The 12,558-nt window shown below is 51.1% G+C and overlaps 1 protein-coding gene across 2 annotated transcripts in view; it reads left to right on the top strand.

Annotated features, from left to right (window-relative positions):
- LOC149345160 (glycerol kinase 5) overlaps positions 1-12,558 on the top strand; it is a 178,668-nt gene that overhangs the window by 150,083 nt on the left and 16,027 nt on the right. Inside the window, exons 13-15 of one of the 2 annotated variants that reach the window (XM_089546469.1) lie at positions 3,478-3,528; positions 5,386-5,429; positions 6,069-6,235. In XM_089546469.1, coding sequence (XP_089402595.1) covers positions 3,478-3,528; positions 5,386-5,429; positions 6,069-6,235 — 262 coding nt within the window. The remainder of the gene's footprint in view (positions 1-3,477; positions 3,529-5,385; positions 5,430-6,068; positions 6,236-12,558) is intronic. The other variant, XM_089546470.1, reaches the window with a different exon arrangement.

Below are 12,558 nucleotides of genomic sequence, written 5' to 3'. Positions count from 1 at the left end.
GTCTTCAAACTAATATTTTACGCAAATTTCAGAGCAGCAGTTAGTTTTCGAATAGCTGTTGTCGTTGCTAAGAGATGACCACACCCTCTTTAAATCATCCACAGGTTACTGAATAATTAAAGAAAACAAGCAAGTTTTTAATGTCAGCGTGTTCACAAAAGCCTTTTGTGTGGAGTAAAGCTAAGTAAGACTTCTACTTAAAAAATAAAGGCTTAACTATACCGTCAGTGTATACATCAAATCATTTCTTACAGAAATATTTAAAAAACACTAATAGTACATGTGCATATTGAAACATTATAGAGCGAAACGGCACTCTTCTATGTCTCAGGACTGATTTTCGAAAAAAAAAGTTATCCTTCTATCATTCTTCACGAAATGCCGAAAGGGTGAGTGGTAGATTTAGATGCGCGAATGTTCGAAATTTTCAGATATCTTCCTATTGGATTCGCTGAACGAAGCCTATCGCGCTGTGCTTTTGGATGCAGTCGTCCTTGCCGACGTTCATCCGTGCCTTTCGCGCTGTGCTGTGGCAGTCGTCGTCTTTGTTAACATTCATCCTGTTCCGAACGCAAAAGCACTAGGGCTCATGGACCCAAAAGGAAAGGGGCAATGAAGTGCCATCTGCCGAGCATGGATAAGTCATACTGCGCGGCAGCATAGATGGAAGATAAAATCGTCCCCTTTGAAACAGGGGGGTGGGAGTTGCCACCACGCTCGGCTTTTTTCTTTCATTTTTTCTTTATATCTCTTTAATGGAGTTGTACATCGGACTTGAAATTCGGCATTTTCTTTAAGCACGTTTTCAGTCCTACACTTCTAACCCTATGTCACGTCTCTGCTTTTGAGCCAACAATCTTCCAATCGCTTTTTGCCAACTTCCATCGTAGATCCATTCACATGAACATTGTTATCCCTAAACCCTAGGATCTAAGGGAGAGTGAATGTGGCTTTGTCGCCGCCAGGATGGATACCATCACATTCTTGTATGAGGTGTTCAATTGTTTCTACAGATTTACCACTCACTGCACCTACTTGAACCTCCTGGAAAATTTTTCCAATGACTTGCCTTGAACTAGCAGCACCTTCTGACGAGTATGGGGGAAGGTACACAGAATAGCGGGAAATTTGAGCCACCGCAGCAGGGCAACAAGTAACTTAAAATTTCATTGCTCTGAATGAATTCAGTTCGTCAACGCAAAGCGCTCACGAAATCTTAGTCCACGTGTTAACGCATTCCCTACGCATCAGTCGCTTTCATCGCCCGTTAATTTTTTCTGGTGGGCATCAGGTAAGAGCATAGTCATGTCTTCGCCGTGCCAGAATCATCCTGGACGCCTCTTCCCGTTTCTGTCATTAGAACTACTCCTGTAGGGAGCTTATATACAGCAAATCTGTAAATCCGTTCGATCCGCCTGCACTACGTGAACTGGTTCTCGCAGGTGCTGCACCTCGCCATTCGTTTAAAAAAAGTGCACACGTTGTGCAGGTCTAGTTCAGGAAAACTGTGCACCCCCTCAGTGGTCGGTGCCGAAATGGTGCAGCTGCAGCCGCGACGGAAGCAGACGGCGGCTTGCGCGACGACGGCTTGCGCTTCGCGATAAACGGCGGAGATGCATTACCCCACTGGTCGAAGAGAATGGTGCCCCACAAGGGCCAGACTGATGGTACGAGATTGGCCACCCGAGAAGGCGGCGGCGGAGGGGAGGACGGCGGCCCTCGCTGGCACGTACCTTGCATCTCTCGACCACCGACGGAACCGTAAAGTTATAACAGTACTCGAAGCCGGTTATGTCAACTAAAAAGTAAACACGTGCATGCATCATTATGCACGTTGTTGCAGCAACCTCTCAACATGCAAGTTGGCGCGCGCACACACCTCAATCGTGTTCAGCAAAAGAACACACATGCGTTTCGCTCAGCTGCCGCGAGGTTGCATCGAGGCTGACGCATGGCAACACCTCGCTGCTATGATGTGCTGTCTGAAAATTCTTCACCCGGTTCGGGGTGTTGGCGGCCGTTGATACATGGGCACCACGCTGCTGGCTGGGTGGCGACGCCAAGGATGGCAGACGACAGCCAGTGCCAAGCTGCACTTGAAATGCAGGAACTGGCGCTGCACGCTCTCGGCATTGCCGCGGAACTTTAGAGAACTGGTGCAGGGAGTGCAGGCAAATCGAACGGACCTTATATTCCCAAAGGGGTGGTGCCAACATTCGCGTTGGCATCAGAGAAACGCAATTATTCATTCTGAACAATGTGCGTTCACCTGCCGGTTCAGGTTCATCTTAGTAAAATGCTCTTCGTATGCTGAACAAACGGGGTGCTTTTTCAGGAAACAGCCGGAGTCACTGTTGGGAGAGATAGAAGGTATTTTAAAGGCTTATTTCGCATAGAAAGGAATACCTCTGACTTTAAGGTTTAATTAGGCGAAGTTAGAAAACTAATTTTCGGACCTTTACGTGCCGCTAGAAGTTGCACTTAGAAAGCATGTTTTCCACGTGCAGAGTTATTGGGATTTTCTTCTCTTTTTTTTTGCACCAGCGCTCTACCTGCACCAACTGGTATTTCTGTTTGCCACGTGTAAGGCCGTTTTCGACGTTATGGGGCCCGAAGAAAGTGCTTTATGCAGTGTGAAAAGAAAACTTTCGGGCTTTGCTAGCCCCAGCAATAACCATCACTCTTCTCTGTTCCTCGCGGAGACACGCAGAATAGTGTTGCCTCACCAGGGAACTATGCTCGGCCTTTACTAGCTACCAGATACCATGCTGCCTGGTGTTCAAACTGTTCATTCTTCACAACACTGGATGTTGCCTAGGGCTACAAGGAGCAGCTAGCAACTTAACTTGGCCCAGGAGCTATCTGCGATGCAAAAGCTGCAGAAGGAACAACATCGCGTAAAAAATAGAATCGTAAAATTGGAAACTGCTACGGGGTTTACGGGGAAAACTTACGACCGCAATGTTACTGTGCATTTACAAGTAACATAAGCGCTTTCGTAGCTTTTTGCACTATAAATGGTAGTCTGAATTAATTTGTGAAATTTTTCAATTGCCTTTTAATGTCTGTAATTCACACTGAGTGCGGAGAAAACCAATGCTCGCAAATACCACGTAAAGGAGTGGTCAGTTTATATGTAATATGATTACAAGCGACAGTAAGAAATGACAAAGTCATTTTGAGGAAAATAAAATGTGCAAAATGAGCGTTGCTAATTTTTTATTGGAACCGAAATATAACGTGCAAGGCAAGAGGCGGATAAGACACAGAAAGCTGAGACAGCCGGCTATAGCAGCCAGGCCAGGTATCGTTTGGAGCATGCAAAAAAGTGTCTCAGAACTTCCAAGACTCCTTGCTCATGATAATGGAACGCCCTGTATGAAGAATTGATGTGGTAGCTGTCTTGCTGCTACTTCTGGCTGGCTGGTGTACTCCACCCCTTTTTTTGTGCTCTGCGATATTTTTTTTCAACCGCAGGTCTGATCCAGGATGCGGAGGAAAGCGCTTCCGTAGCGGAGTGTGTTCAGAGTGAGTGCGGCCATTTTGTGTATGCCTTGGTGTCAGGCTGTATCAGTTCCCAGCAAAAGCACTTGTTTCCGCAAGCGATAAGCCTGAGTTTGGTTGCCATTCTTGGGAGCCTAGCCTATCGCATTACGTCTAAAAAGTGCACCTTTGAAGACACACTCTTGGAATTATAACGGAGACACTGAACTGTTATGTGCACAAGATAAAAAGCTCGAAGTCTGAGAAAAGATTGCAGGTAGCTCAATGATAAACTGACGTGAAAGTACATACAGACATTTATTTTCGGCGAATGAGACGTCTAGAGTTTTCTTTCTTCATTTTGGCGAAAAAGCAAAATCATTGGCGTATTGTTCCTGCCACTTATTCACTGAAGAGGTAAAGGTTGCGGTCCCAGGAGCACGCGGTGGCTTAACTCAGGGTGTCTGATCAGAAGTGCCTTCCTCTATGTCGCAGACTCTCTTCTGCGGCTGCTACTTCTCACTGATCTCTGCTGTTACCGATCGCTTTGCTTGTTAGCTACGCTGCGAAGCGAAGAAGGAGACCTACATTAAAGTATTTGTCCAGTTTTTTTTGGTATATTAACCTCTAGTCTAGGCAATGAGGCAAGGAAGACGTTGAAAGGTTAAAAATTGTTTCAGCCGCCGCGGTGGCTCAGTGGTTATGGCACTCGGCTGATGGCCCCAAAAGACGCGGGTTCGATCCCTGCCGCGGCGCTCGTATTTCGACGGAGTCGAAATTCTCGAGGCCCGTGTGCTGTGCGATGTCAGTTCACGTTAAAGAACCCCAGGTGGTCGAAATTTCCGGAGTCCTTCACTACGGCGTCCCTTATAGCCTGAGTCGCTTTGGAACGTTGAACCTCTATAAACTATAAAAAAAAAGACAGTTCACAAATGACGCCCTATCGAGGTGGCCCAGACCGGGCCCAGATGCGCGACTTGGTGGTCGCGATGTACTTCGCCTACACATAATGCTCAGAGCCGTCAGTGGACGCCCGAAAGCTCAGATATCTGTGCTAACGTTAGAAAATGTGGGCGTTTAGCAAGCGATAGTACTGCCGCCTTTCTCTGCCGGCACAAAATTTTCTTTCCTCAAGCAATTCGCGAAACAGGGTTGATAATAGAGGCTTTTGTATACCTGACCGGTATACCTGACGCTTGTCGCGCACGGGCACTGGTCCCGCCTGGTCCCATCCATGACACTGCATGTACGCAGGAGGCATTCGAGTAACCGGCATACGCATTTGTTGGGCGAGTTGGTGTTTTTGATGATCCATAACTACAGCGCAAACGACAGGACAGAGATGAAGAAGCAGCGCTGTGTGGTGTCCCTTCTTCATCTCTGTCCTGTCGTTTGCGCTGTAGTTATGAACCGGCATACGTCTCCGCTAATACGTCTCCGGTGTGCAAAAAACGTTTAATGACCGTGTCACGGTTTTTTAGGGAAGAGCAGCTGAGAGTTAATGGCATTGACCGCAGCTCTGACTTGTTGAGTCTTCCTTCCGGGGATGTAGAATGAAAAGGAGAGCAAAACTATACAGCAAACATGGTGCAGTTTGACTGCTTACCGGTCCTCGCAACGTGTCCACATGGAGGTGATGCTCATAAAAGTGCAGAGTGCCTAACAGAGACTGTTCTCAAAGGCTAGAGCTCTTGAAAGTGATGGATTCAGACGCTTGCAGCCCACGTGGTTGAGGATCGTTGATGTCGGGCAAGTTGGCGCATTCTTTCAGACACGCGACTGTTCGCGGCTACAGTGAAGTGTACTTTCCGGCCAGCGGCGCACATCCTGGTGGCTCTCCACTTTCTCTCCGCTGAAGCCGTCCCGAAAGAATCCCTGCAGTGTGGTTTTCTCTTTTTGCAGATTCTGCCGGGGTCTTCTTCGTTCCGGCGTTCAGCGGGCTCCAGGTTAGTGCTGCGGTTAGACCCGTTTGTGCGGGCTGAGCAAAGCGACCTAATGGCACTGGGGTTAGTGTAGCGCACCATAGCACACTGTCTATTCTCTGATAAGTTTCCTTTCGAAAGTGTTTGGCAAGGTGATTGCTTTCTTGAATCAGTGAAAAAACAAATGGGAGACGCGGATGATGGCATGAAAGATTGATATTTTGATTTGTCCAGAGCAACTACTGGCACAGTTTCACAAAAAGCGGTGGGCACGCGTCGTAAATGAAACTAACCGGCGCATTTGGCCGCAGTGTTTGGGTAGTTTGCGCACCTGTTCGTACTGTACCGTCTGTATTTCATTTTCCCGGGACAGCTGGTAGGTGTGTGGCGGCTGCAGCCTTCGTCTATAGGTTTGAAAGGAAAATAACTGAATTCAATCCGTGCAGCTAACTTCGACGTTGCCGCATCCGTGTAAGCAGTTTTTCTAAGCTCTAGCTTCCGGACAATGCGAAGACTTCAGGGTGGCGCAGCCCGATCCTCAGCCAAGGGCAGCCCAAGGTCAGCGCCTGCGCCAGCGGAGGCTTTGCAGTGTGCGCAGTGGCGGAAGGCGGGGTTTCCCTTGTCTCCTTCTGATTGCGGTGTCGCATTCCACTACCCTCGCAGGCCCCGGTGAACGACGCGTACGCATCTACCGGGTTCCTCGGCCTGTCGGCGTCGGCGCGACCCGCACACCTGGTGCGCGCCATGCTCGAGTCGCTGGCCTTCCGTGCTTTCCAGCTGCACGCCGTGCTCAGGGACACCCGCGGGCTGTCTGCCACCGGTCGCATAAGGTGAAGATGACCGTCGGCTCCATTTCTGGCGGCCGTGATCATGCAGTGGTTGCGGAACATTTCGTGATCAGAATCATGCATTGCTCATGTGCAGCCAGTTCTTAAGGAAAATGTGTTCTCAAAGACGCAATTTTTAATGTTCCAGCACTAGATCGGTCACTAGCGAAAAAGCCGCTATGTGTCCTTGTGAGGTGCAGCCGCCGGTGGGGCTTGTGAAAGACCCAGGTTGCCGAGCTACCTCTCGCGACCAGTCATTAATTTGAACTGCCACCGGCAATGGGGGGCAGGTTGTGATGACGTCACAAAGTTCGCAATGCGCCACGCGTTGTGGCCCTATTTACTAAGGCAGAGTAAAAAACAAAACAAAGGGTGCACAAAGCAAAACAAAGGCAAGCAAACCTAAACAAGGGCAAACATGCTAGCCCACCTAAGTCGCCTTCAGCTTAACCGAGTGGAGAGGGGCCTATTCTTTGTATCGAAACCTACACTAGTCTAGCAGAAAGCGCATTTTATGCGAAGCATATTACTAGAGCTACACTACAGCCCGTCGAGCGCGGCGGTGGAGCTACCATTGACCTTTAGCATGACCACGTGACACCACGTGACAACATGACGTCACAGCAGAGGAGAGATGGGCTGCCGGCTCGCGCGGTCGGCCGCGGCGGTGGAGGCTCCACATCAGAGGCGCGGCGGCTGACCACGTGACAACATGACGTCACAGCAGAGGAGAGATGGGCTGCCGGCTCGCGCGGTCGGCCGCGGCGGTGGAGGCTCCACATCAGAGGCGCGGCGGCTGACCACGTGACATGACGTCACAGCAGAGGAGAGATGGGCTGCCGGCTCGCGCGGTCGGCCGCGGCGGTGGAGGCTCCACATCAGAGGCGCGGCGGCTGACCACGTGACAACATGACGTCACAGCAGAGGAGAGATGGGCTGCCGGCTCGCGCGGTCGGCCGCGGCGGTGGAGGCTCCACATCAGAGGCGCTGCAGCTGACCATGTGACGCTACAGCAGCGATATAAAGCTGAGCTTGCCTCGCTCTCCGGGCACTTACGAGGCGGCCAGGTGTTGGGATGCCGCCTAGAAGCAGGGCTGATTTGAACGAGAAGCGAAAGCTTTAGCGTGCCACAGAGACCGATGAAGAGCGGGATGAACGTCAACCAAGGAAAGCCATGTATTACCAAGCCTAGCCATCAATATGCTTCGCATCTGACTAGGCTTAACCTTAGCTAAGCCTCAGCCATTTTTTTCTTCTTGTGTCCGGACTTTCCGTGCGGAACACGGGCCATACACCATCGGCTCGAGGGGAACACCTCAAGGCGCGGTCCTGTCTCCCCTCCTCTTCAATTTGGCAATGCTTCATCTTCCCTCCAAATTGTCCTCTTTGCCCGGGATACATCACGCTCTTTATGCGGATGACATTACAATCTGGACCACGCAAGGTAACCTGGGCCACATGGAATCCTGCCTGCAAGCAGCGGCGACCCTAGTCGACGACTACGCGGCCTACTGCGGACTCCAGTGCGCCCCGTCTAAATCAGAATTTGTGCACATACGTCCCTCCCCTCGGGACACAACTCCGCTTTGCATCAGTCTCCCCTCGGGACCGATCCGGGAGTCCAAGGAGATCCGCGTCCTTGGTCTCTACATACACCACCAACGCAGAGTCGACACCACCCTAGCCAAACTTCGCACGGTGGGAGACCAGGTGGGCCGCATGGTCCGCCGGGTCTCCAACAAGCGGGGCGGATTACGAAGCAAGGATGCACTGCGGCTTGCCCATGCTTTCGTAACGAGTAGAATCCTCTACTCAACCCCCTACTTGCACCTGCGCAAACATGATGATGACCAACTGGAGGTCATCCACCGGAAAGTCATCAAGCGGGCTCTCGACCTCCCGGTCACCACGTCCAACCAGCGACTTCTGGCCTTGGGCGTGGTGAACACATTTCGGGAGCTTCGAGAGGCCCACTTAGTCAACCAATACACGCGTCTTGCACAGACCACGTCCGGTCGCCGCCTCTTGGACCGGCTACACATCAAACATGACTACCATATTGAGGAAAGGGAGAGAGTGCCAGCACCTTGGAGACGCGCCCTCCGGGTCCGACCCCTTCCCCGCAACATGTCCAGAGAAGACCATAGCGGTCGTCGCCAGGCGCGCGCGGAAGCGTTGGCGCGATACTATGGTAACCAACAACATGTGTATTACGTGGACGTTGCCGGCCCACACCACGGGGTGTGGTACACGGCCGCAGTCGTACACAACACAAACACAGTCAACGGGCTCACTTTCAAAGCCTACAGCGCAACACACGCGGAGGAGATTGCCATTGCTCTTGCTCTCACTACTCCCAAGTCGAAACACATCATCACCGACTCGCGAGGGGCCTGTCGGAACTACGAGTTGGGCTGGGCTCCCCCGCTTGCCTGGCGCATACTGGAATATAGCTGTCGATCTGAAGATCCAACTCCACGCAACCTGATTTGGGCCCCCGGTCACCAGGGACTCCAGGGAAACGAACAGGCCGATCAGGCCGCCCGCGCACTCTCTCCCCGGGCTATCTCCCTGTCCTTGGAAGGGTACTCCCAATCGGACAATCTGGCCATTACATTCAAACAAATCACCGATTACTACAAGGAGGAGCACCGGCGCTACCCGGCCCCTTGTAAGGGTCTGGATCGCGCTGACGAGCGCCTCCTCATCAAAATTCTTACTAACACTGTACTGTGCCCGGCGGTGCTTAAACATTTCAATACATCCTTTGATGGCACGTGCCAGTTCTGTGGGGAGGTGGCTGACACCTTCCACATGGTTTGGGCGTGTCAGTCAAACCCATCTATCCCCCCCAACCCCAACCCCACCAGAGAGGACTGGGAGGCGGCCCTGCTCGGCTGCCAGGACCTTAAGACCCAAAAGGCCTTGGTTCACCGGACGCGGGCGGCGTTGCTTGCCAATGGGGCCCCGGAATAGGGGCTCCACCTAGTATTGTTAGGGGAAAGGGCCAATAGGGCCTACCCCAATCACCTCTCTGTAAATATTTATTGCATTATAAATGTTTTTCACCACCACCACCACCCGGTGACACTCAGATAATTCAGTGATACACAATCTGTCAGCCTGCCATCACGTTCAAGTGAGTCGCCAGTGAGCAGAAGCACGAAGTGAGCGCAAATGAGGTGGGCAAGCAGTGTTCATGTCTAGAGTCATACACGAGGCGTGTCTGCATCTACTGTTGAGGAGAGGGAGAGAGTTTAATGAACATAGGAGAGGTCTACTCGTGAAGCGAAGCCTTGTATTGCAAGGCATGGCACAGATGCATTTATGCCGATTGTTACGTGTTCTATAGGCAGGTAAATGTAGTGGCACGGTATTAATAAGGCGAAAGCATTTACTGGCTCATGCTCGTGGTGTCCGTCCTTGCGCAGGAATAGTGCCAACTGTGGCCTCTCCTCCGCGCAGCGGCGCAACCTCCTCCGTAATTTCCTTTGCTCAAATTCATTTTCTTCACTACGGGCCCTCTTTCTGTACCTTCTTTCACTCCCACTTCCTCCCTTCCTCTGCAAACGGATGACGAGTGTCCACCGAGATTTGCGAGAGAGTTACTGCGTAATTTCCTTTCCTCAAATACAATTTTCATTTTCTTCATTACGGCCCCTCTTTCGTCTTTCACTCCCACTTCCTCCCTTCCTGTACGGTGGGTTCGGGTGTCCACCGCGAGGGTTGCTAGGCAATGGCTCATGGCGGCTCAACAACACAACCGGGATTCAGGCGTTCACTGATCCAGGGAGCCAGTTATGAGCGCTTCCTTTCCTTAAAATGATCGGAGTGTAAAACGTCAACGCCAACACCAATAAACACAATGAACGCCGAACGGGCAACGGGGACGGCGACGCCGCGAAATGGGCGCCGAAGAGCTGTGCTCTAAAACACTACTACAAAAAAAGCGACCGCACTCGCTAAATACAATAAAAACCGCACATGCGGAAGCCCGCCAGCGGCAGTGGGTCGACCACAAGGCTTTCGCCAAACACACTTTAGAATTTCCAAACTGTCTTCTGTAATTTCTTTGAACGTCAGCAGGGCCTTTTGTACGCCTAATACTAACTGTCACATGTAAGCGTACAGCACACGAAAAAAAAAAACAAAAAATGTTATCTCAAGCTAACGACGGCCGAAGCAAGAACGTATAGAAATTCTGGGGGGCACTTTGTTGCCCTAAAATGAGGTGAAGCAAAAGCCTTTGAGTGGAACGCGACAGCGTTTTGCAACGCTGCCAGGGAGTGCACAGAACGCCATCGCCCGTTGGGCTCTACGCCTTGTTCGTACCTAAATTGGTTTTTCTGGAAAGGAAATGTATCTGGCTCGCATATCTCTGTGGACACCTGAACCTCGCCGTAAGGGAAGGGAGGGAGATGGGAGTGAACGAAGACGCCGTATTCACTAGACGCGCCTTTGTTCACTCCAAACCATCGAGCTGGCATGGCGGAGTGGTAGCGTGCTCGTCTCTCACTTCGGAGAACCTGGTTCGATTCCCCAACTCGACGAACTTCCTACTCGGTTTTATTTATTGGTGTGGTATGACTAGAAAGGTTAATTAGGCTAATTGATTAATTAACTAATTAACAAAACTCAGTCCCACTTACTTGGAGCATCACTATCACTATACTATCGCTTTAATCGGTTGCATGGTTGCACAATTGGCCCTATTTGAAATTCGCGCACTGTGACGTCACGACCATTGCGACCAATTGAAAAGCGTTCAAGGCGGAAGCCTTTAATACCTCATCGTTGTAAGCAGGACTTGTCGACAGAAATGTCACGCTTTTCAATTGGTCGAAACGGTCATGACGTCACAGTGCGCAAATTTCAAACGGGGCCAATTGTACTTTCGCTAGTAACCCTGCAACCAATTAACGGGATTGTATAATGATGCTCCAAGTAAGTGGGACTGAGTTTAGTTAATTGCTTAAGTACCCAATTAGCCTAATTAACCTTTCTAATCAGGCCAGATAAATAAATAAAACCGAGTAGGAAATTGGTCCAGTTCGGGAATCGAACCCCGGTCTCCGGAGTGCGAGACGAACAAGCTAACCACTCCGCCATGCCAGCTTTTTTTTTTTCTTTATTGCATTTTCACAACGGGTACAAAGAAGTAAAACATGTCAGCAACACTTGCACTGACACGGCAGGTTAAAATTTTTTCAGTTCAACCAAGTCATCCAGCACATTTGTCAAGTTGGCTGATCAGGTAGTGCCTGATACACTTCCCTCAGACGTATGACACCTTCAATGAAATGCTCGCGTGGAGATCTCACAACTACTTCTGCATTGTTGAATTGTGTCCTTGTTTTCCATAAACTATGGGGGCCAAGGAGCATAATAGTGTCATAAGGGATGTCCTGTTTTCCTACCGGTAAGAACCTGATGCCATGCGGGTGTAGCGGTAAATCTTTTCTTCGAGGAAAGGTTCTTCGAAGCACATCCGCCATGCCAGCTCGATGGTTTGGAATGAACAAAGGCGCGTCTAGTGAACACGGTATCTTCGTTCACTCCCATCTTCCTCCCTTTCTGTTACGTTACAGCGAGGTTCAGGTGTCCACCGAGGTATGTGAGACAGATACATTTCCTTTCCTCAAAAACCAATTTACCGACGAGCAAGGCGTAGAACCTAACGGGCGATGGCGTTCTGTGGACTCCCTGGCAGCGTTGCAAGACGCTGTTGCGTTTCACTCTTAGAGGCGAAGCTCAATATCTTAACACATACGTGACACAAGCAGCAACACCGCGCCTAAAGCCGCACCTCGATGGACGCTTCCGAAGCGTACACGCGAAGCGCCTGCGCGCCCAGCACGCGCCGCGACGGGCGTCGAAAAGTGGCACGCACCTCCATGCTCCTGGTGCTGGCTCGCTCCCCCTCGCGAGCCGTCTGAGAAAATGTCAAGCAGTGAAAAGAAGATAGTTCGGGCGCTGTAAGGATTCCAAGAAAATTTTGGGGGAGCCTGAAAGAGCTTCAAGCAGGGAAGAAGAGTCCCCGAGAGCCCCGCGGTCCTCCCATTGTTGTAAGCCGGACCCCGCTTCCGACGCGCGCGCCGATATCTGACATGCACAGATATCTGCGCCCCGCTCGCGCCTGCTCGCGCCTAGCGCCTCGAGCATGCTAAAGCCCCACCTCGATGGACACTTCCCAGGCGTACACGCGAAGCGCCTGCGCGCCCAGCACGCGCCGCAACGGGCGTCGAAAACTGGCATTCACCTCCATGCTCCTGGTGCTGGCTCGCTCCCCCTCCCGAGCCGACTGAAAGAATGTCAAGCCGTGAACA

Source organism: Amblyomma mixtum, chromosome 5, assembly GCF_055824585.1.
Source record: "Amblyomma mixtum isolate Tamu chromosome 5, ASM5582458v1, whole genome shotgun sequence".
NCBI classification, from domain to species: Eukaryota; Metazoa; Arthropoda; class Arachnida; order Ixodida; family Ixodidae; genus Amblyomma; species Amblyomma mixtum.
This window is presented reverse-complemented; position numbering and strand designations above follow the sequence as displayed.